We start from the raw sequence: 25,687 nt of genomic DNA, 5'->3' as shown, positions 1-25,687 counted from the left end.
AAACTTTCAAAACAAAGCCTTGTATCATATAATTAAATAAGCCATCTTACTGTAACAAAGCATGAAACACGTAGCTCAAAAATCATAAGAAAAAAATTACTACTGAGGTGACATTTTGCACACCTGCTCAGAGATTTAGGCACTTAAGACACTTAAAAATTAGGACTGAGTTTTCTTCAGCCTTTCATGAATGTTCTCAGTCTGGGAAATGAGACCGGAAATGCAAAGCTTACAGTAACCATCTTCACTTAGGAAATTGATTATTTCACAGGGAAGCTTTACATTTTCTTATATAGATATAATTTATTAAGGTACTATGGTCAAACCAGTACTTAAAACTTTGTCCTCAAGTTAATATCAGTAAACACCTGTGACAAAATTGAAAGAAACCTTATGTCAAAGGACTCACAAATATACTTTTAGCTAGCTGCATTGAAACACAAGGTTTTCACTTTAAGAAAAGAAAATGATGAGGGAAGAAGAGGAAGATGTAGGATTCATTTTCTAAATTCACATTTCTAAGCTTCCACTGTCTCATGGAAAAGAAAAGAAGGAATAGCTTTTGCTTTTAGATTTCTTACATTCAAATATTAGGGTTATGCCAATCTACACCACCTAAAACAACGAGATCTTTATGCGGCTCCAATATCAAAAAGGGAGGAAGGCCACTTTCACACTTTTTCAAAAATAGCTCCAACATTTCATGTCAGTCAACAGCATGAAGAAAATTTAAACCTGCTTATCATCCTGGAGAGAGTGAACTGTGCTTCACAGTTTGGACACAAAGAAACCAACCTACCAAACAACATGATCAGTAGAAAAGTTATACAAGCCTGTGTTAAATGTAGACAAGTCAATACCCTGGGGACCCATCAACAAGTGAAGTTTTACCTCCTCCTTTCTGCAGTTCGTGTTACCTCGCCTCCGATGGAGAATTCTCAGGCCAGCAAATAAGCACAGCACTAGGAGAGGCAGTTGTAACTAAACAACAAACAGCTCTGACACTCTTTCCCTTGGAACCCGCTTCCTGCAGTCAGCCTTGTGCTTGCCTTTTTTCTGCTAAAAGCTTAATCTGCATAGACACACTCAAAATCCAACCACTTTGCAGGAAAGACTCAAAAAAAACCCAATAGTAACTTTCACAAGTTCCTTATTCTAGTACTGACAAAGACTTAAAAAAAAAAAAAAAAAAAAAAAAAAAAGACATAAGCTTCATTTTCCCTTTTTTTTTTTGGGGGGGGTGGGGGGAGGTGGGGTGGGGGTTGTGGGGCAGGTGGGGGAGGTGGGGAGGATGCGTGTTTGTATGTATTTCCATTAGCCAGTCCCTGCACACTGAGATACTTAGCACTGGACAAAGACACAGCCAAGCTAGGTTAGAGTCCCTCTCCTGTCTCAACTGGAAACCAGCTGACAACCTGAGCTAAGCAATCTGGGAATTACACTCACAAATCATATTAACAGCAGGATTTCTGCACGCAAGTCCCTGTTCTGAAATACCTGTCATATGCTTTTGTTCCCTCATACATCTCCTTTAAGAGTCCCAGAAGTTCTTTTCTGAGTGAATCATATACTAAATATTTCACAAAACACGGACCTTTTCCTTGCTCCCAGTGGTTTTCAATCATCTACTTTACTGCCAACATTTGGTCGACAGCACCATGTCCTTCTATGAACTCTGTCTCTGTCCTTGTATCCTGTTTATGAGCACTGTGGCAAACACTCAGCAATCAGACTGTCCTCGAGTCCTTTTATGTCTCACCCTTCAGTGAATAGGACTAGTGCTGCCGGCCTCTAGACCCAAGGAGCAGTCCTTTCCCAATTTGAGTGCCACATTTCATATCCCATCAGTTCTTGATTCTGTAGTATTAGGATTTGTTTTTTCTTTTTTCATGGTCTGCAGTTTCAGCATCAATCTCAAAGTCCCAAAGCTGCCTCAAAACAAAAACTTGCACTTTCTCTCTCAAAAACATATCCTACACAATTTAATTGCAGCAGCTGTCAGAACAAAGGATAAGAGAGCAAAAAGGCTACACGCAGAATACAGGAGTGAGCACAGGTACAGAAATACAACTTCAGTAGCAACTTCACCTACATGTGAAAAATCTAAGACTATCTAGATCCCTTGCGCAGAGGTGACTACAAATTACAGGCATTTTTTAAAACACCAACAAATCACAAATGAACTTTTTAGAGCTTAGTTCTTGCAAGTAGAAGTTCACTATGATACCCATACTGAACTACCCTCCTTTTCAGTGGTATTCAGTGGCAATTTAGGAAACACTTATTACAAAATATTGCATCACATTTAATTATCAAAATAAAACCTTTTTTTTGTTTAATGTTTTACATTACTTAGTATCTTTTCTCCAACAAGTATCTAAAACATTCTACAAAATACTGTGTGCATACATAGAGAACATAAATATTGATAACTTCTACTACAGAAGTTGTCAAAATCAATTCAATTTGTGTCTTAAGTAAAATATTTGAACGAAACCTTAGTCATACATGTGAGGAGTACACAGAATAATTAACCTACATAAACATGGTTTCAAGATGTTTTCTGAAATATCGCATGCTGAATCACTAAACCATAGTATATATATTTGCTGTGGTTTTTTTAAGATGCTTCTCTTTTCCAAATACGTGTTTGGAAAAACAAATCACAACAGAACAGCTGAAAACCATATTCTAAACAATCTTCAATTTATTTTTGCACTCCCACAGTTTTAAGAAAAAATAAGCGGTTGGTTATTTTTAAAGTGACATTTGGTCTCTGGCTAATAAAATCCAAAACCTACTGCCCAAGGATCATTTTTACGGCCCAGTCCAGTTCCAAAATCAGTGTTTTCTGAAGACTATACTGAGACAGTGCCAAACAGCATGAAAGGCATAATGATAGTTAACTATATTTTGCTTTCAGGTGAAAAAGCTTGGTAGGACTATCTCCTACAGAAGCCTTTTCCCAGTGCAGTATATTACATAGCTCAAAAGAGAAAGAGAAATTGTTAGCTAAATTTAAAGGGCAATATCATGAGTATGACTGTTCTGTCTTGGTCAGAGAAAAACTCCATACCCGCTCTGCAGCTCACTCATGGATAAGGGTGCTTTATGCGAAGATTCTCTTGTCTTAGTCAAGTCTCCTTTTGATGAGTTACGCTCATCCTAAAAAAAAAACAGAAATCAAATTCTCATTACCTTGGTTTCTGATTACTATGATCTCATTTCAAAAATACTTTCCTTCCACTTAGTAGAAGACTATTAAAGCACTTACATTTCTTGGGGGAGAAAGGGACAAAGTGTAATGAGCCAAATGCCATTTATGAACACTTTTAATTAAATTCAGTACAACTCAGCTAATAATTTTCAGGTAATAAACTGGAAAGAATTTCTAGACAGTGTAGATCTAAAGAACTATGCAGACAGCACATCTTCAATAATCCCCAACAAACATGTTGGTTAAATGCTATGAAACCTAGTGCTCACTGCCTTACTTTTGTTTCTTGCAGAAGAGGGGAAAAAGAACCTAAAACTTATTATTTATTAGCTTATATGAGCTATTGTTATCCATTTAATGCATTTTACCAGACAGAAGCATTCTACACATCTGGATACTTTGATTCCATATACAGGTCTGGGAACATGTGTACCCAACTTTAAAAAATATCTATAATACACTTAATGACCCTTCAGTGGTATTCTTAGGAGTCTCTAGAAAACAGTCTTACCTTCCAAATGCTATCTAGACATTAATTAACCCATATTTACCCTCTTAGGTAAGTAAGAAACAAAACACCTCTTGTGAAGGGAGCCAGTTGCTCACCTGAGACAGGATGATAGAAATTCCACCACACACATCTACCTTCACTCTACTCTGAAGTGCAAAGACACTACTTAAGAGGTGATACCAAGTGATGCTTTTAGCAGAAGCCAATTGCTCTAAGGATTAGTAAACAAAATCATCTTTCATGCTATAGAAGAAATAACCAGAAAAAAAAGACTGTGCAGTAAAAATAATCATACTTGCTGGTAATGGAAAACTGGGAGAAAAGACAGTAAATATAGTGGTAGATGGCAATAAGATGCAGAGCAAGCTGAAAGGCAGGCGTATGGATGAGGAAAAACCTAACACAATTTATTGTGGTGAAATACATGGTAATAAGTGTGTTTGTAAACAGGAAAACTCTCTTCATTCAGCAGTCACAGACTACAAAGCACTGAAGAAGAAATGGGGTACAGTGGTAAATAAAACTCTGCAGCATTTGCCACAGGCAAATGATGTTCTGGAAAGCAAAAAAAGATGGAAACATTACGATACTGTCAGAATGTCACAGCAGAAAGCTACAGTGGACACCCTAAGGAATCTGCAGCAGAGCTCCAATCACACTATTTTTACACAGCACTATGGCAACAAAATTTTGGAAAACACAGCTGGATGCTTCTGGGAACGGTTATTTAGCATTAGGCTCTTTGGAATGAAACAGAATAAGAGATACTTTTTAACCTTTCAAAGTTTGGAAGAGGATCCAGACTGGAGTCAGAATTTACTCACCACATTGCCAGTGCACTTGCTCTACTATTCCCTCACTTTCAAGACAACCCATTTACCTCATCCATCCACTGTGTAACCACGCAGCCTAGATTTTGGGCCATCTGGGGAAGCACAACCAATCCAGGTGTATTTTACAGTACAGGTAGACCTGATTTTTTTTAAGCATGTCAGCTGCTGTTAGCCCAGCTTTCACAAGTTAGCTGTACACGATTATCAAACACCGTGAGACTTCTCTGTAACATCCTCCCATTCCTTTTGCTCAGTGAAAGAAAATGAAGTGAGAAAAATTATCCTTTTCCAGCTTTGTTCTGACCAGGTTGGTAATTAAGGACTCAAAAATCTTACCCAATACCCTGATATCTGGAATTTAGGGCAGAAACATGAAGTTTTCCAGCAGGACAGGAAACAGAAAAGCATGATCTCTGATTATTAATCCCGGTGAGTATTCAGCAAGTGTTTGATACTGGAAGTGAGAAGGTATGCTAAGAGAAAGCCAACAAGAAGCACCACACTTCGAGAATCTAATATCATGCTTGCAAATTTGTGTGCATTTATGCAATATTGCAGTAACAAGTGAATACCAGCATATGTCAGTCATTCTAGAGTAGAATGTCTTAAATTATATAAGTAAAATAAGTAAATAGGAAGAAAATTATCAAATTCTCCTTTAGCCATTACTCTATTAAATAGTCTTTATGACTGTATGGAGAAACCATGTAACCAGCCATCCAGCTCTCCTAGCAAACTAGTAAATCTTTTATCGTAAAAGTCATGGTCTGCTGTTCAAGGAAAGTAGTCAAGGACCACTGGAGACAGACAGTTCAGGCTGTGCAAACTTTCATTACACGTAGATGCTGGACCGTCATGAAATTCAATTTGTTATCTTAAGTTCATTGAAACATCAGAGAAGCATTTGACATGATTTGTACCTATTTTGGAGTGGCTGAAACACAGAAGAATGTGATGAGCATCTTCTATGTGAGAGGCAGCATCTCAGAAGATCATAATGTTCGTATACAAAGAGGTACAGCATGAACGAGATCAAACGGTCTCAGAATGCAGGAGAAGTTTTTTCAGAGTTCAAAACAAAAAGCATAACAACTAAGTTTAAAATGAAGATTGAACAGAAATGAGGAAATAATCAGATTCAGAGAGCATACAGGCAACACAAGGGGCTGCCCAGGATGGCTAAACGTGGGGAAATAAATAAAGAAATCAAGACTTCAGAGCTAAGACAGATGATCTTCAGTACATCTTGCAGTGGTGGATTGAGACAACCTTCACTTCTGCCCCAGCCCTATGCCATGGGCTTACTGTCGTCAGTGGTCAATGCATTCCAGCCAGCACAACTCATATGCCAGCATATGAGTGTTACGCCAGCCATTTCTGTGCTGAAGGGAGAGGTGGGGAGGCCAGGGCTCTCATGCTCTTTATCACAGGGACACTTACAGCTGCAGTAACATTCAAAAGCAGGAGAAAGTGAATTAAGATGTCTTTCTCCACTTTGAGAGACTCGTGTTTCTTCTAACCCATCAATAAAATTTTTGTGTTAGATTGTCAGACAAAAACAGTAATTTCATCAGAGCTCCTTATCTTAATCTTGCCTACCTCTTATCCTTACATCCTTTTCACTTACCTTTCTTTTACCTCACCACACACTTAAGACCCTAAGTTCTTTGCAGATGAACAACCTTGTTATTCAGTTTGTAAAATGCTTTGGCCAGGGAGATCCTTTGCCCCAACTGGGTTTCCTCAAAATTGCAATAGCAAAAATTTTTATCTGACTAAAACCACACTTCAAAATTCCATCAGACTCAAGGACAAAACATTCTGATCTTGTGCATAATCTCATTAGATAAAGAGCTCTGAAAACCAGGTAATTAAGGCAAAAGAGCACATATCTGAAGAATAATATTAGCTCTAGAAACAACTGGACACAAGCAGCTGCTGATGTGCAGCTGCACAACATGTTAAGCCTTGATGTTCTACGGATCTGTAACTTTTTTGCTTAAATTGGAAGCGGAGAACCAGATATTAAAAAAAGTAATTGTCCTCAATACCCCACAAGAGGGTTACCTATACCAGCTGTCCATAAAGGTTACACATAAAGAGGCTACTGAAATCAGTGTGAAACGGTTCAGTTTATATACTGAATCCATATTTCTACAATCAAGGCTGCTTCAAAGGACAACATTATAATAAATCCAGGACTGTAGGCAGAGTTCTCTTCTTCAGCCATCTTAGAGAAAAGAAAGGATTTAGTTTGCCGTCAAACTTACAAATATTAGGCGCTGTCTAGCACTGTGTGTCCTTAAAATATTTTTCACTCGTTTATGGATCTCATCCCCGTTTGCTGGTGAAGGCCATCCCGAGCTAAATCTGCAGGAGGAAGAGGAAAAACAAACAGAAGAGATATTTTCTTGTTGAAAAGCTCAAACATGCTTTTGACTCAGATTATTTTTTTTTTAAAATTATGAAGCATGCATTATTTCCTTCTATTTGGAACATGTACAGTGTCTAGATTTGATTCTTTTTCTCCTCTGGGGTACAAGTAAAGAAACATTTCAATGCAGTGCATAAGCGGCATGCATCCACAATACCAACAGAAGATGTGAAACAGAAAATGTTGACTATTTTGTAACTTGAGTAATATTTCTGTAATGTTTGCATTGTCCCTACAGAATAGAAAAGCTATACAGTTTTTCTATTCCCAGTGATCAGGTTTCATTTTCCTCTTTTTAAAGGAAGTATTACAAACATGAAATTCTTTTCACTGGAATAGATCAACAAGACGATAACTCCAATGTGTGCAAATTGGAAAGCCCATGGAGTTAAGAACCTGCAAATTCACAATTTTTATTTCACAAGATAAAACTGCATTTTAAATTGCTTTTTTACATTAAAAACCAGGTAGCTTGCTTGATGTGAGTGACTTAAAACCAACAGCTACCTTTGGATTTTACCCTTTTATGTTTTGCAGTACATTTTTTTCTACTTTACTAAAAAAAACCCAACTAAACAACCAAACCCCTCACCCTTCTCAGCAAGTTCAGAAGCTGGCAGAAATTTCATATCAATAGTTATCCTTGGACTGTTAAGATTTTTAACTAAGATTTTAAGAATAGGATCATTTACACAGAAACCTCCATTAACCACACATGTTAGTACACTCAAAAATGTATTATTGAAAAAAAAAAAAAAAAAGGACAGATCAACATAAGGAAGGAACTATTGGGGAAAAGTTATGAAATGTTTACTTACACAATAGAAACAGGACACCAAATCAAGACTGTGCATCTTCATTTCAATGTTTCCTAACCTCTGAGAACCTGACTTTGCACCAAGAAAATAAAAACTCATGATGTGGTACCATGCTAATATGAATACAGGTCACCAGACAAGCTGCGAGCTGGTAAGCCATACCGCTGCAAATTGAGCTAACGGAACAACAGCCAACAGCAGTACCAGGCTGCCATACTCTGGGTGGATTAGGAGCACAAGAAACAGCAACATGCTTTGACAGTTGGCTTCACAAATTTGATGCAGTTGAGAAACATCATGACTCTGAACCCAGAGATTCTACGTTGCGCTCTGGATGGGTTTGTGGGACTGAGACTGCAAGCCCCTCTGCCCTCTTTTCTCCAATTTATCACATCCCCTGTGTTATCCCATCTACCACTCAGAAATCCCCATCCTGATCATGCCTGGCTTAGTTCACCTTCATTAAACTTCCAGAAATTCCAATACAGCTAAATAACTGTACAGTTCCTTTCAAAAAGAACAAACCAAGCACACATAGAAAGGTTCAGTTCAAAAGGAGTAACTTGGCAACATTAATGGAAGCAGGATCCTGAATACGGGAAGTGCCCAGCTGCCTTAAAGGTTACAGGCAGGGCTGGGAGCACTTTGGATCTTTTGGATCATTCCTTCTATTACTAGAGAGAGATAGAAATAGACGTAGAAAGTGACTGGTTCTCTGCTATTGAATAACTTTCTTCTATTTCTTGTACCTTGGACTCACTTATTATTGTTTACTGTTCTGAAATATCTCTGTTCTAAAGAGCCTCAATATTTTCAGCCTATTCAATGAGTTTCTTTAAATCAAACCGTCTATTTCTGAATGCTTCAATTCTTCTTCAAGAAATGGTGCCAAGAAATGACACAATATTGGGAGAATGAATCATATCATCTATAGGGGGATGTATTTTCCATATTTTTAATGACATTTAACATTGTTTATCTTTGGATCATTACAGGCAAGAATTTTCACAAAGCTGGCTATAACATTTGTATTAGCATCCCGAACATTTAAAATTAATTTCAAACCCAAGAGCATGTATGGCAAATCCATACTGTTCAATTCTTTTGCATACTAGAATCTAACGATCTATTGCACTAAAAGATCGCACATAACTTTTCCTAAAAGAAAGCAAAATGGTTTGTGAATTTTGTTAGGGGCGGAAAGCATTGCCTTTAAAGAAATAGAAGTCTGAGTCCTTTAAGCAGGCAGCAGTTCATTTCCGTAACACAGTCAAACCCAGTTTGATGTACTGCACTACAATGCATGCGCTCTATCACTAGCAGTTAAAAAAAAAGTTTGTTTTTAAAAAAAAAGAAGAGAGGTAAAGGAAGGGGACTGGAGTGGTACCATAATCTTACGACCTCCCATTAGCATTTACAAACATTTACTAATATTAAACAACCTCCAAAATGCATCTTTAAAAATGTGCATCCTAGATGCAGTAAGAGTGAGTCATTTCCCATTTGACAAATAAAAGATAGATGCATGAAGTCATGGCATTTTCTCTTACTTATACAGCAGCTGCTGCTCTTCCAACATCCAGGTGGCTGGCATTGAGAAGAGAGGTTGGAATATATTGCCTTTGGGAAATAAATTTTATGAAATCCGTATGTAAGATTTCAGATCATTGTTATTAATCTTAAATTTACAAATATCCTTGGAGATAAATGTATTTACTTTTAGAAAAAAAGAAAACTCAGCTTGCTGCTGTATTCATTTAGAAAATACGTGGCTATGCCTGCAAGAAAAAGAAGATTTAAGTACTTAATTCAAGAAGTATTAGATTTCTTTCTTCAGGTGATTTTATTGATCAGTCCACTAGTGTGCGCTGTGGTATAAGAAATGTTAGCCACTCACACATACTGGAAACTTAATCTTACCAAAAAAAAAAAAAAAGGGAAAAAAATCAAAACCTCAAGTGTGATTAAAAACAGTATCAGCTGCTTTTTAATTAGTTTTTCTACTATTGTTATTGTCTAATTTTAGTAATAGTATTGAGTCTAATCCACATTTACAGTCATAATGTTAATATTTACACCAATCAAAACTCTTCACTAAAAATCATGCCTGAAATGTAACAACCATAATCTGAAGTGAAACCTTTTTATGATATTCTAACTCTCCTATTGGAAATATTTTATAAAATGGGCTTTAGAGCACAGCTTCCTAAAGAATAAATAAAGGGATTCCATTTGCCCCAAATCACCAATAACAAGTTTTTTAAATTACTAGCTACTTATTTATGTGATTAAGGTGTCACTATCATATTGCAATGTTGAAAGGAAAGTAATTTCATTTCAATGACTGTTTGTCCTGATAAACGAAATAAACTTCTACAGCTGTATTCTTTGTCATACTTTCAATTTTCCCTGGGACTTGCAAACATTCTGCAGTTACATCAGTTTAAATTGTTTATTGATTCCAATAGATTGTATAAACACTTTGGAAATATAGCTCAGTGACCTAGAAAAAGCCAGATCAATCAGAGAACTTCTCAAGATTAATTTCAAAGATGTTGTGTTGAGTACGATCAAGGAAACAGAACCATTTTCCCCTGTAATGTGACTAAAGGCATTTATTTTCTTTTATGAGATAAGGATTTTTTTAAGGTCATAGAGACAACATCTACCTTGATGAAAAAAAGAAGCCAAACAGGCAGTCTAGATCTTGTGCTAAAGATTAAAGTTATTTTCATGTATAATTTTATCCATTAGGATGAAATACTCCATTAGAAATACAAACAGGATACATCCACCCATGTACTCTAGTCAAAGAGCAGCTTGCGAACTTGAGAGCTGTAATAAATAGGAATTTTCAAATGTCAGACAATCCAATCATCCACTTGCACATAGCAAAAATGTTAATATCGCATTTCAGCAGGAGATACTAATACATTTCATATGAGTAGAATTAATGCAAAAGCCTACTGCAGAATATTTGCAATGCCTATCGTGACCCCTTCCCCCACCATCACACCTCCTAGCCTTGTGAACAACTCGGTGCATGTGGCCTCCATGCAGAATTCATCAGCTTCAAAGACACAGACTTCATGCTGAGCAAAACCACGTACAAGGACAAACTATCAGAGGACAGAAATCAATGAAGTACCGTAGTACCAGATTCACAATTGGAGAGAATGCTACTGTAATTGGGGAGAAGAGGGAGAAAGAACTCTTAAAACCAAGTATAACCTGAAAAACCACAATCTGCAACAACTTATACATGGAACAAGAGGGATGCTAAAGGAAAGCAAATATATTTAATTCTGACATAGGAAAAAACCTCATAGGTTTTATATCCAAGCCGGCATTTATGCAGCATTCACAGTAAGTGGGGAAGTTGCTTTAGTCTCATTTAAGAGGACATGAAGTGGTAATTCATCACTATGAACTTGGTTCTCAGTGTATACTGGTCTGTATGGAGGCACAATAGAAAGGCTGGGCTACCAGTTTTACTGGTTGACTTAGTAAAGGACGCAATTTTGGTTTGCTTTTTCTTAAAATGACTGATGGCTATGAATATTAGTGTAGATGCAGCTATACCAGTGCAAAAGTGGTTTAGAGACTATATTGGTACATACCAGTTGCTGAATTGTAATGAAAACATACCAACGTACAAATACTCTAAGAATGTAAGGATTCTAAGCGGAGCAAGTATGCTGCTTTCACAATGCCAGGATACTACCATGAAGCAGATACAATTACACAAAGGCAAAGCCTTAAATCAAAGCACAGCAGCCTATATATTTGGAAGCAGAAGCTGACAGCTTAGCTGTGTACCCATTTGCTCTCCCTCTTCAGTAACAAATTATTAAAAAGTAAAAAATTCTCATCTTTTCTAAATAGTTTCTCTTACTTTCAAAAGCCCTGTTTACAGTTAGGCCTTGAAGCACCAGAGATACATTCAGTGCTGAGTTTTTTTAACTAGTACATGCTCTTTTCCCTCCTAAGCTTCCTATCTAGTCCTTAAAACTGGGGCAAGATACATCATCTTCACGTAAAAAGTTCTGCTACTAAAACATTAGTATGGCATAAATGGGTTGTACCTCCTTATGCTCTTTGGAAGCTTTTCCATTACCTTCTATCTTCTCTTAGTTTATTCATTTATATACAAAATGGCTTTGACAGCAATCAACTTCAAATTTACCTACCGCTGCAGCAAAATCAACCAATGAAGATGACAAATATGTACAGATGTTGGTCAAAAATACAAAACACAGCTGAAGTACTGCTCTGTTATGCAGAATATAGTATGAGATAACTGATCTTCAAGTGCAGATTTCCAGAGGTTAACTTAATGCAAAATAAGGAAACTTCCCCAAGAGGTGAGACTGATAAACCCAAAAGATTCAAGAACAACCTAACTACCAAACTAAATTTCAAAAAATCAGAAAAAAATACTTCTAAATAGCTAGAAATAGACAGGAAACCTAGCTGCAGCCTCTCCCTAGAAAAAGCTTTTTTAAAAACAGTCTGCTAAACTTTTCAGTGTTCCACTTTGTAGTAGAAAGTTCTCAGAACTTAAACACATCCTCACAGAAGTAACCCCTATCTTAGGATGCATGCCACTCTCTAAAATACAAAGGTGAACTACCTGCGGTCTGGATTTTGCTATGGAACAAAACTAGTACCCAAGATCCTGGGGTGGCATTTCAAGATCACTGAAGCCAAAGCTTCTGGTAATTGGAATTTTCAAGGACTTCATATAGGATCTAGTCTTTCATTAGTATCTAACATTATATCTGTCATCAGTAATAGTTAACTTCATGCTGGTATTTCACTAGTACTTGGAAAAAGATAACATAAAAAAATGGTAGTAAAACAATAGAGGAATATTCTGTGATATTACAGAAGGCATCCAATCCATACAGTTAACCTCTGTCTTGCTTCAAACAGAACTTAGATTTTTGTTAAATTTTACAGTAGGTAAGACCATATATCAGCAGTATAACCAGGAGAACATAAAAAAAAGACATTGAGCTGGACTTCACTCTAGAAATGATTATTCTTCAGATCAATGATAAAAAACAAAAGCAAAAGCCTGCCATGTCCAGAGTAGGAAAAAGAATCCTTTGATCTCACATGCATGAGAAGTAGCTTTGCCTCTCAACATAACAGAAACGGTCAAATACTACTATGATTGCTGCGGTCTCTTGAAAAAATAATTTATCTTGTGCCAGCAGATAGCTCCATTCAGAGAACTTCTGTAATTACCTTACAGAATCCACTGCACTGTTTCTCCTTTTCTTTACAAAAGGTACTGTGCTGCAGGATTTAATACAGGGAAGGCTTACCACACAAGTCCCCAAGAAAAACACCATCTCCTAGGAGTGCATAAGGATGCACGTGTACTATGAAAGCAAGCACTGGACTTGAATTTTGCTTCCCTGCAGCAGCACCAAGAGAATATAGTGCTAATACTCTTTCACAAAGCATACAGGACACTTATCGACACACAACCAACCAGTCTGTGGGGGCAAGTCAACTGCATTGACTGAAGGTGGCCACACACCATGGGCAGGAGTGTGCATGTACCATTGCTCTGCACAGGAGCTAGAATCAAAATGAGAAGTAGAGTTGTACAGCCACATCACTTTGCTTAGTGTCAGTTTGCAACACTAGCGAATCCTTTTCTCAGGTGACCTAAATAATGAAAAATGTAAAAATAAAGTATGAAAAATAAATATTAAAATCTTTGCTACCTTGTTCAGCAGTAAATCTATTTACAGTTCTGCTTCTGGTTCAAACACAGTTGAAAAGGGGAGAAGATTGATTTGTGGTCTCTCTAGCCTGCTCACAGAAAGGGACTGGCAATTGCTAGAAAGGATACAAAAGGGCTCAGAGGACCTTATGCAAGACCCCAATTTCTGTATCACTCAAAGGTATTGCAGTGGCTTAACAACTATTCAGCAGTGCTCTAGGAAGTACTCCCAAGAAGGCAGACATTAACTTCATGCTACTTTTTTTTAAAAAAGGGAACTAAAGGTCAAGGTGGAGAGTCAAGTTTCATATTTACTGCGGGTTGATTAGCATTAAAAAAATAGCCTAGATACGATAAGTTTTTTGTCTTTATAATTCAAAATATAATTGAGGAAATAAACACCAAATACTGTGAGATAAGACTCTCTATTCTTGCAAATACACTAACACTGGTATACTTTCAGCAGTACTGATTTTCTCTGTATTTCTATGATCTGAACAGCAGCGTTTGCACACATTTCCAAACATTGACCTCTGTTCCATGTTTGTCATTCCAACTGTGACTCTCAGTATTCAGTCAGCTAAAGCCATTGTTATCTCAGCAGCTTGAAATAGAGATCAGATTTTTTAGACTATGCCCTTTACCTTTGCGTTTTGATTTTCTTCTGATGACTAAATAAATGCTTACATCTTTAACATAAAGAGATGTTACATCTCTAAAGAGCTGAGAACATTTGTTCTAATATGAAGAAAAAACATAATTTCACAAGATCACAGATCTCTTCTGGAGAAAGGCTCATACAGAGAAAAAACAAGAATGTTCAGACAATTTCAAGATTAACTGGCAGATGATTAAATTATTGTGCATGTAACAGCAGCTCACAACATACAAAACTTTCCTGCTATCAATATAAGGGACCCTGTCAGCTTTAAATATAATGTGTTTTAAAATTTACCTCCCCCCTCCCCAAAAGGAGTCCAGCTGAAAAAAGTGTAAAAAAAAAAATCAGCATTACAATACCTCTTCCCAGACATGGGTAACTAATGCACAAACAATGTCAGGAGAGAGTGGGGAGGTAGACAAGATGACAAAGAAACCTCCTCCAAACCCCAGATACATCCTAATCTCTGTATACAGTTCTCAAGAAATAGTATTACACAAACAAGCAACTTTTCAAGCAGAGGAAGACGTTAAAACACCAACTTGATCTTTATAAGTATTAAAAATTCAATCCCCACCTGCCATCTGTCATTTTTCTTCTGAATAAAAAACTGAGACAATTTTTCTATTTTGAAAAAAAGCATTAGGCTGTGCGTAGGCCATAAAATGCACTCTACAAGCACTGACTAACTGAGGTACCAATGGTAACAAGGATGAAACAGCCTGGAACAAGTGTGAACTAGCCACCAAAGTACATCTGCAGGTATGGCCCCAGTAAACACTTCAGCATTTAGGACAAGGACATCAGTTTGAGCCTCAGCTTCTCCCAATTATTTTATGTATTTGCTTATTCAGGTTTTTCTGCTCCCAGAAAGCCATCTAGGAACTTACTAAACTGAATGTACAGTAGAAGCGTTGGGCACCAAGTACTTGTTCTTCTACTCATCAGGAGGTACAGAATACTCTCCTTGACGGATAGGAGGACTTAAGCATGAAAAAAATCTGTTGTTTTTTGACATTTCTTCCATCCCACCCTCAAGAGACACTGAAGCTGCAAGGCTTGCCCAAAATACTAACACAGGGACTGAAATCCACCAAACTAAGGGGTGTTAGAAACTGTCTCCACCCCAACCCTATTGGGGTCAGTGGAGACTACTAAGAAAACTAATTTAAATATAGAAATAGATAGATACACAATTGCTGCTGAGGCCCACACTTCAACTCAAACAAAACAAAATCTTAGGATGTAAATAAAGCAGAAAGATTTGAAAATAATACACTGACTAGATTAAAGCTAGCCCAAGTATGTTACGTACACTAGTCACACGTCTGACTACAGCATAGCCACAAGTATGTGCTTACAAGCACTAGGCTGAACTAGTCAGAAGGAAAAAAGGGTTTCCAAGTACCTCCTGTAAAGCCTACTTGACATGTATCTATATTTACATTCCTGAGATTCTAATCACCTCTGAAATAGTGATTGTTTATTTATTTAAGTATTCTCTGGTTTAGACAGACATTGGCAGCCTGAAATCTGGGGCTTCATTGTTCCAGAGAAGGTTAGCAACAGAGATTTCAAAGATCCTTTTCATTGCCATATTATGATTGTATTCATTACGTAGAGAGGTCATGGCAAACACAGCATCTGAGGAAAAATCAAATGACAACATAGTTGTTGGGGAAAGACTTCTCAGTCTCTTCAGCCTGCACACCTCCAAACATGCAAACTATACTCATGCAAGTACTGTTATCATCTCATTATCCTCATGTTAATGACTGCAGAATTTCACAAATGAAACCAAGTCCTTACCTTTCCCTTAGAGAGGATCGATTTAGCACAGAACTTAGAGAGTGCTTCTGAAATGCTGGAGGTGCTGAATGCTGTAATGAACCAGCAGAATGGGACTGTCTGTTGGGTGGATCTGAGATCACATCCTCACGGCAAACATCAGAACTGTCGAAGTCTTTTCCATGAGTAGATTTTGCCTGTAAAAAAACCCCATCAAACCTTGCTAAAATTTATTATGAATATCAAGATGTACGGTTCTCATTTTTTTCTTTTTCAGCCCAAAAGGTTAAAGGTTGCACATGCGTGCAGGAATATCTACCTGCTGGAGAAAGACCAAGGACGGTCATTTCACAGAAAGCACCCTGGTTTAAATTGAATCAACCAGTGCCAGAGGACTCAGTATCTAAGACACCATCTTATGACAAAGTCTAGTGTAACAGGCCTTTTATCACCTTTCCTGACTGAGCAATTTAAAGGCTTACCCCTCCCAGGAATCTCACAGATTCAGAATTACGCCCAAGAGTTTAAGCAACACAAACCTCAGACCTCTCCTCAGTCTGGGACCTCTTGTTCTTAAGACTTCTTTTTCATCATGATTTGCTGTTCTTCAAGGGAAAACTCAGGCCCATCTACTCATCTTCTACTCGTTCTTCTCTATACTAGTTACTCCTTTCATAGTTCCTCTTAACCTGAAACATACCACTAAAATGTCTCTGTGGGTTACCCCATTTTACCTGGAATGGGGACTTTCACCAGAGCTGTTTCCCAAAGCTGAGGAAAAAAAAAAAAAGCAAACAAAAAACCCAAAACAAAACTAGACCAACAATAATCAGATTATTCATTAGCACTTTCCAGACTGCAGGTTTTTTTCCTCAGCTTTGGGAAGCAGTTCCTCTTAAACAAAGCTATATTATATTTCCAGTAAGAAAAAGATACATTCTCTTCAGCTCTGATTGTGAAAGAATCACAAATGATCAGAGGTATCCAGAACATAATGAATTAACCTGTACCTCAGCTATCTGCATTCTCCAAACAATGACTGCTTCTAAAATCTATTTTCCCATTGTGGGGGCAGAGGGATGGGGGAAATGACACGCCCTTAAAATAGCCATCGTCAAAAAACCCCAACCCCCCCCCCCCCCCCCCAAACAATGACATATTTAGCATATTTAGTAGAAATTCTCTATTTTCTTTACAGTTTCTTATTTACAGTCATGGAATAATCCAGAAGTGTCACAATGTATTAGACTCACATGGTATGCAAAACCACAATCCTTGGTAATAAAAGTTCAGAATCTGACAAAAGTGTGCTTAACATACATCAAGGTTTTTCATTTTAGTTCCCCTTCTTTCCTCTTCCCATCATCATCAGTTTTCCCAGCCATTAGGATATCTAAGAGGGCATACATAATTAAATGCCTAAACCCACAATTTCTACAGTACTTCAGGAACACAGGCAAAAACCACCAAAACCCAAAGGAACCCTGACATTAATCTTCATATCCACTTACTACACAAAGCAGCTAAAATCTGAAAAAACAAGGATGTGAAATAAGAGTGGCTTGCCAACTGTACCAGTGCTACCTTTGCATGCAATTCTGGAATGAAATGTGCTCTCAGAATGACCAGGAAGGCAAATGCAAACTGCCTTAAAGGTTAAGTTAAAGACTCTTAAAGACTCTTCTACAGCCTTGTCACAAGCCTTAATGCCAAGGAGAAGCAAGCTCTGTACCTAGAGGCATGAATATCTTATACAGCGTTAAGTTTCACATTTCTATTTGTAAATAATCTGTCAGCAGGCCTAGACCTGGTTACATAAGATTTAAAATGTCTCTTTTGTTGCTTTTGATACTATAGTAGATAAAGTTTCAAAAATACCAATGCAGGACAATCCTTCTCACTCAGAGCTTCCCAAAAAAGAATCTGTAAACGATAGCACTTTAAAGTACTCACTTTGGCTTTCTTGGGTCTGTAGCTGCCGAGAAGAGAAGGATCTGGAGAAAGAAAAAAGGTGCATCCCAGAAAAAATTCAAAAGAAAATCTGAATGTCCTACATTTTATGAAATCTTTTACGAAATAGCTTATGTCTCCTCCTAAACAGTACTAAAGCAATTTGTTATTGTTATTGTTGTTATTATAATTATTATTAAACATTGTGGAATTCTAAGCAGTCGTCTCAGAATATTTCAGGAAATCACTTTCTTTAGCTGAAAACAATGGCTTCACATTTAATGGAATACAATGTTTATAATAATGAAATGGTGTACGCATCGTCTTCTGCATAGACAGAAGTGGCACAATTTTTAAGCTATTAATTGCCTAAATCGATATAAAATCAAGCTCTACCTTTCCCCAAAATGCTCATGTACATTACACTACCTTAGGAATCTTCTCTGAACAAGCTTCCCAATCACCACCTCTCCCTCCTTCTATCACTTCTTCATTCCTTCCCTCATCACTGACCCACAAACACAAGTATGAAGCCCATGGAAGCATACGGGGGGAACTATTAGGTCCATACCAGGTTAGGATGGTTCACCAATATCAGTATGCACCTCATCCCTGAGGGACTGGCATTAAATTATGTCTGGCTTCTTGATCGGTTATATCACTCCGTACTGAACAAGCCTCACACTGTGACCCAAGCCCAAAGGGGTACTTTATGCTGTACAGCAATGTAAAGACACCCCTCTATTAGCTACCTGCACGAAAGCAAAAAAGGACTAAACTGTACTGTCAGTATTAAGATTCTAATCCTAGGAATCTGGTTTTTTTCAGAAGTTACAGTTAAGCCTCAAGACACAGGCAAGTGCCTAGTGAATCCTCTGGATATTAATAGTGAGGTAGATTTCGGTCTCCTAACCACTGGCCAGAAACCACCAACTCATTTCACAAGTATGCAATGGTATCAGATGATAATAGGTCTTTTACATTATCCAGCTACTACAGATTGGTAAGTATGACCCCAAAAGGAATGTGAAACCTTTAAAATCCTGCACCCAGTGCTACTACAAAGAACAAATATAAAATAACAAGTTCATAATGATTTGCTATGTAACAATTATAATTAGTGAGGAGGCATAATAAAAATGAGACAGAGCGCACAAACAAATACTGATGAGACTCATTAAAATCCTCAGATTGCCAGACACGTGCAATAAAATCAAGTTTTAGGGTACTTCCTTAAATTTCTGGTCCCACACCTTTTACTAAACCCACACTTACTGATACCAATGAATGCTGAAGCAGATATTGGAGCACATCCTGGATGTTTATTAATAATGGTAAGTCACTGATCCACTACTCACAAAAAATGCTGAAATAAACCTTATTCATTTTTGAAGCAACAGAGTCCCTGAGCTTCAAAATGATCAATACTCCAAGCCTGATCAAGACACCCACAGACTGTGGTGCAGATTTGATCCACTATCCAACTCATCAAAACAAGTGGAGTGAAGCAGAGCACTTGCCCAGGCTTTGGTATTTTCTACTCCCACTTTCATATCATGTAGAACTCTGTTCCAAGTTTCATGTGGTAAAGAACTATTCAAAATCACCTTCTGCAGCAGTAGCTTATTCAGTACTCTTCCTAGTCCTAGGAAGAAAGAACAGCTTTTTCTCCATTATAGACTGACTTTTTAATAAGAAAAAAACCCTACAACTCCAAACCAAAGACAACCTCACTAAACTACTGCAGAAAAAAAAAAAAGCATCAATGAGATATATAGTAGAAAATACTGACCATGGTCTATCTTGGTCCAGCCTTCCACTGTGCTTTCTCGTGTGGGACACCAGGCATGAAGTTTAATACTAGGACTTGGTTGTTCAACCTGAAGCAAAAATACTGTTAAAATGCTCAGTATCAGATGTATCAATTCCTATTTTTTCTGGTTTTGCTCCTAAGAGCACATCTAGTCCTTTCTGAAATATGTTATTCTTACTTAAATACTATTTAAAAATATTTTCACAACACTTTGCTCATATTACGTGTATTATTAGCATTACTGTGCATAAACAAAAACAGTTCTAGAAAGGTTTAGAAAACTCTGAATACCATATTGTTAAAAAAAAAAATTCCAGATAGTTTCTTCTTCATCTATGTCTGCAGTCTTTTTAAACAATTCTTGGTATCTCATATTTATTGCAAACAGTTCAAATCTCACCAAGAGAGATCTGAATCTCTTCTTAATTAAAAAAGTTACATTTAACATAATCTAATTTTAATCTTCATGTAACACAAAATCTCCAGGCCAAAAGAGTCCTCAACAGTAAAGATGCCCTGAAAGGAACATTCTCAATCTAGAAAGGCTAGGACAGTCAGGATATGGTACATTAAGAGACAAGCTTTTTCCTTTTTCGTACAAACATAACCAAGCAATCAAAATCAATAATCAGTGTTTAAAGATGCTATAATTAAACTGTGAACTTCACCTATAGATCAAAAACCAGAAGAATTGATTTAAAGGAGTTAAAAGAAAAATATCTGAGAGAGAGAGAGATATAAACAGTAGATTGATGAATGATTAATGGCTTATTAAGGCTAATCTGAATTTCTAAAAGGTATGTATACATAGAATAAAACTTGCAAAAGATTCTAAAATTTGACAAAATATTAATTCATTTGTACCTAAACTAGAAAAAAAAGAAATAAAGTGAAAAGCAAACTAATTAAATACTGACTTATCTCAATGCCTGTGACAAGTGTCCACAGTCGCAGACAAATAATAATGTTATAGCCCAGAATCAGAACAATCTCATTTCTGCCCCTACACATTCAAAGTGTTTTTTTAAAAATAAAGGATTGTTGCAATCATAAGAAAAATTAAGAGAAAAAAAATTAAAAAGAGAATATGATTCTCTAAGAGGCTGGGAAATCTGGCCCCTTCATATTAAAGCACTTAAACACAATTTCATTACATAAGAACCTAATTTCAGAACAATTTTTCATGTACAGTTAGCAAAAAGTCCTTATGCGGGTGCTAAAGTCAGGTTGGTTATGAACTCTAAGTCAAAGTGTTAGAGATGTAGCTCGAGCAAAGGAAGTGTTTCAAAGATCATAGGATGCCAACATAAAAAAAAGGTTGAAAGAGAGGAAGTGTAAGTGTTCATAATGTGACTAGACATTCTTTCTTTCAAGTCTTATTCAGGAATTTTTAATACTAATATCAATTACTTCCAAGCTGAATTTATACACCTATTATCCTGTCTAGTGCGCTGGAAGAAAAGAAATGGGGCCTCAGAGAATTTAACCAAGATATTCATGAAAGAATTTGATCTTTGTCTGTTACTAACACAGATAAAAGAAATTTTATTTTAGTTAATTTTACACTTAAATCACTATGTGACAGAATGTTAAAGAGAGAAAAATTATTCATCTAAACTAAGAGCTGAATGAATTTTTGGAGCGGTATTTAGCGAAAGAACAATATTTGATCTGAGCTTAAGCTGGAAGTACTTTGGAGAGAATACAAACCCGTCTAACTACAAATGGAGGTTTATCAGTTTCTCTTCTGAATTCATAAGGACCAAGGTTTAAATGGGCCAATCGCTGCCTGGCTTCTTCTGATAGCTCACACATTCGTCTTTTTGTGTATGGAGATGGAGAGCGTGATTTAGAAGCTATTGTAGGCTGCTCATAGTTCTTTGTTGCTAAGCTGTGCCTGCTTTTTTCAGGCGAAGGAGTATTTTTCTTTGGTAACTTTGTTTGCAATTTTCCATCTAGGGTTGAGTGATGTACCCAATTCAAATCACCCTAAAGTGAAAAAGAGAAATTATCTGGTTTGACAGCATGCAGAACAACGGTCACTGAAAATAAAGCAAACAAGGAACTAACAATTTTAACAGAAAATATACTCCATGTCAGCTGAAGTTCACCTCACAAAACTATAATCAAACAGCAATTTAAAAACCAACAACGTATTAACCATTTTCTCTGAAACCAGAAAGAGGTTAAAACACACATTACTACATGTTAAATGTTAAGGTTAGGTGTCTGATACAGTTAGTGTACAGAGAATAAAATATTAAATTGAATTTTATCACAAGTTCATTTAACACAAACTTTGCCTTGATTGGACATACATAGATTTAAAGCATTTTTTCATCTGTTTAAACTTTTTTTTAATCTTTTAACATTCTTACCCTTTAAAATAAAATATGTAAATTAAAATAATAGTTTAAATTATATGTATTTATAGTTGCCTAAAACCTTACAAGAAGTGAAATTACATTGTCTGAAATTTATATTTTCTCAGATCATGGTGAATTTACTAGTTCTTTCAAGATTTATAATCAAGAAGCTATGTTTAGTAAAAAGATCCACCCCTGTCCCCCAAAAAAACAAACAGGCAAAATTTTTTAAATACTATCTTCCAAAGAACCTCTCAAATAATGTGAATACTTTTGCAAACGAAGAGGCAAAACAGCTGTTTATTTGTACAACTGGCACTTGACATCCAAAATATGGATTTTGTAGCCAAAATTTATAAAAATTCCACCCTTATCAAATATTGCCTTAAAAGTCTATCTCTGAGTTGATATTGATTTTAAAATACCTACATACAGCAGAATAAAGGAAAGTAGAGTTACAACCAACCTCACCATCCCCCTTCCCACAACACAGGACAGGGGTGGCGCTGTTGTAGTTTTTGTTGTTGCTGTTACCAGCAAAGCCTTCCTAACAATCAGGGCTCACACCCCCTCCGAGTAACTATTAACTTCTTCAGTGACCAATTTCAAATTCTGGGAAAGTGTTTCCAACACTGAAGTTTTGTTTGAAATACATTACCATTCCTTTGTAATTCCTGGCATTAAATGAGCACTCAATTACTCTACAAGCTTTATAGGTCAAGACACTCTAGATTATACAACTCTTACCAGGCTACTTAGTCAGCAGCATGTTTTAACTTTGAATACTGCAGTATGGATAATTAAGCTTTTTGGTCAAATTTGGCCCAATTTCACAGGTTATAAAAGATTTTTTTTTAAAAAAAAGGTATAGCAAGACTTTTCTTCCTGTTAGAAATTCTTTTTCAAGCTTAAGAAAGTTGACATTAGTCTTAAATCTGAATGTTGCGTGCATTACTTCAGAAGATCTCAGAAATAAAATGCCCAGCTTGCCTGCAACCCTTTCCCTCTACACCCAATAACAAACAAGGCTGAGGTTGTGTCTTTTTTTTACATCAGCATCACACAGACTTTTCACGCCACTGTCATTCTCACACCTGAACTAGCACTTGTGCAGCTGGTAGCGAGCCAGCGTATGGAACTGGCTCAAACAAAACCAGACCTATTTCTCTTAAGATTAACTTCCATTTCACATGAAGTAGGCTGTGCTTCTTCTGGCTTATACCAATCATGAAACTAGACCTTCACTGCAACACATGCAAATTTGATATGCCATTCATAACATTAAATACTTTTAAGGACATTTTAAATTTTAAATCAAACTGCCCTAATTGAAGTCATCTTCAGCGAAATTAGTTTTCTGACAATGACAATTTTTGTGATTTTTTTATACTTTATCTAAGTGTCTCAATACATTTCATTTGCTAAATTTGGAAGAAACTTCTCAGTGAACTAATTAGCAATGCCAAAAACAGGTCAAAGTCACCTAACCCTCTTTGCATGCAAGCCCTCCTGACAACCACCCCATTTTAATGATGCTGCACCATTTTTTAATAATATAGCAAAAAAAGGAGGATGTAAGAATAACATTATGTGACAACTTGTGCCAGGAAACCCAACCAAAATTCCAATCCGTGAGACCAGAGAAGAGTGCTACCAGATGAGTTAACACAAGAGAGGTTTCTTCTTTCCCCCAGTCTCTTCAGCTACGTCACCTTTAATTTTGCTCACTGCAGAAGCAGCATTTCCAGATTAATACTGGTGACAGCCTTTTCAACAAAAATCTTCATCTCCATTACCATTACTGATATTGTTATGGAAAACAATTAAATTAATAGATTTGGTTTTGATAACGTACCTTCTCTGACTTCACCTAGCTTTCATTGTCCCACCTTAATTTTAAGTGTCAGTAAGAAATGGTGAGAAGGCATCTTCCCACCTACAAATACACCAGGGATTGACACTTCAGCTGATCATAGAACATAGTAGCTGATAATTGTTTCAGATTCAAGGAACTCTCAGCATTTACTGTCATGCACCAAACCCACTCTTTACTCATACTTGATTAAAAATTTAATCAAGTTGTCAAGCACCCATGACAACTGCTTTAACCACAACTAAAGAATGAGAAAAGTTTGAAGTGAGCAGCACATGCAAAAATTGGAACCAAGGCTATCAATATTAAATCTAGAAATTAAATTGCAAACAATTAAATTATGCTAACCTGTATGTGACTCCTTCCTGAGCTTAACAGACTTTCTGTAATAAGGGAGCTTGTAGAAAATCTCAATTTTGGTGCAATTCCCTAGAAGAGAGACAATAATTGAACATCAAGCTCCAACTCAAGATAAAGGGTATCAAAGAAGTAAATGTCACCTAATGTAACAAACCATTCCTAATTTTCAGCCATTTCCTTTGTTAATTTCAGCCTTTAATAAAGATAATTAGAAAAGACAGAACAGCAATGGTAAATGTCAAGATGCTAACATTTGCATTTCTGACAATTCAATTACAGATGATTATATTGCTTTCATACAACAATTAAGGTCTGACTTTTATTTCAATACATTTCTTTGTCAAAAGCACTTTTAAAGATTTTTTACGCCATGCTATATAGCATCAATAAAAATTCCAGTCATGCTCTAGAGGTTTCATTAATGCTAACTTTGTAAACTTATTTATAAATAGTTTCAATTGTGCAATCTTTTTTGTAAAAATATTTTGAAAATTAGTCAATTACACTGCAAATAACTATTCATTTCTAACAGCATGATTAAGAATCCCCTTTATTTGGTAACCATTAGAGCAAAGTCTGATTTCTGTGGATTGTCTCCAGTGTTCTATAACCATGTTCCACTTTCTCTCAGTCCCCTCTTAGACGTGCGGCCGGCAAGAGGTGGTTTGACCAATTTGGAGTCAGTGGGGTCCTACTGGGCCTCCTGGTCAACCTGCACAGACGTACTATTGGTCAGCAGGTCCTTCCATCTTTACATGGGTAATAGTTCCTGTTCAATCCATCTTCTTTTACTTCAGCCATGTCTAGAAACATAATACCTTTGAGAGCTCTACTTCCCATTAAATTTAGCTAGAATTGGCCAAGATATACAAAATTACTGAGTGTAAAGAGATTATGACACACAAGCATTACTTCCCAAAATAGCAACATTAAAAAAGGCACAAAAGAACTACATGCCACATATTCTATAAACAAATGGAAATCATCTATGTGCATCTTATACAGCTCTGTAGAAGCAAAGAGAGAATCAAGTGTCCTTAGAACTTTCTACCCTCTCTTCTTTCAACACAGCTTGCTGCATCTGCATGCATGGGCGTTTGTGCACGTCAACACACAAAATCACTGAGAAATGAAAAGGAGCTGGACTGTTTGTGACTCTGCCCCACATTCTTAAGAATTAGCAGGAACTTCATGAGGGAAGTCTACTGCTGAATCAAGCTATTCTCTACCTAAACACAAACTGATTTCCCATAAGGGAATATGATCTGGCCCAAGGTTAGATTACAGAAATGAAATTACAAAAATGCCAAGAAAACTCAGTCA

The 25,687-nt window shown here is 36.7% G+C and overlaps 1 protein-coding gene across 5 annotated transcripts in view; it reads right to left on the bottom strand.

Annotated features, from left to right (window-relative positions):
- SPATA6 (spermatogenesis associated 6) overlaps positions 1 to 25,687 on the bottom strand; it is a 45,877-nt gene that overhangs the window by 6,797 nt on the left and 13,393 nt on the right. For 2 of the 5 annotated variants that reach the window (XM_075759450.1, XM_075759449.1), the window contains exons 6-12: positions 24,353 to 24,433; positions 21,476 to 21,754; positions 19,745 to 19,832; positions 17,956 to 17,996; positions 16,024 to 16,199; positions 6,832 to 6,931; positions 3,077 to 3,165 (exon numbers count right to left, since the gene is read on the bottom strand). In XM_075759450.1, the coding sequence (XP_075615565.1) occupies positions 3,077 to 3,165; positions 6,832 to 6,931; positions 16,024 to 16,199; positions 17,956 to 17,996; positions 19,745 to 19,832; positions 21,476 to 21,754; positions 24,353 to 24,433 (854 nt within the window). The remainder of the gene's footprint in view (positions 1 to 3,076; positions 3,166 to 6,831; positions 6,932 to 16,023; positions 16,200 to 17,955; positions 17,997 to 19,744; positions 19,833 to 21,475; positions 21,755 to 24,352; positions 24,434 to 25,687) is intronic. The other 3 variants (XR_012836504.1, XM_075759452.1, XM_075759451.1) reach the window with 3 other exon arrangements.

Source organism: Balearica regulorum, chromosome 8 (genome assembly GCF_011004875.1).
Source record: "Balearica regulorum gibbericeps isolate bBalReg1 chromosome 8, bBalReg1.pri, whole genome shotgun sequence".
NCBI lineage: Eukaryota > Metazoa > Chordata > Aves > Gruiformes > Gruidae > Balearica > Balearica regulorum.
The sequence above is the reverse complement of the archived record's forward strand: the minus strand, read 5'-3'. Positions and strand labels throughout refer to the sequence as shown.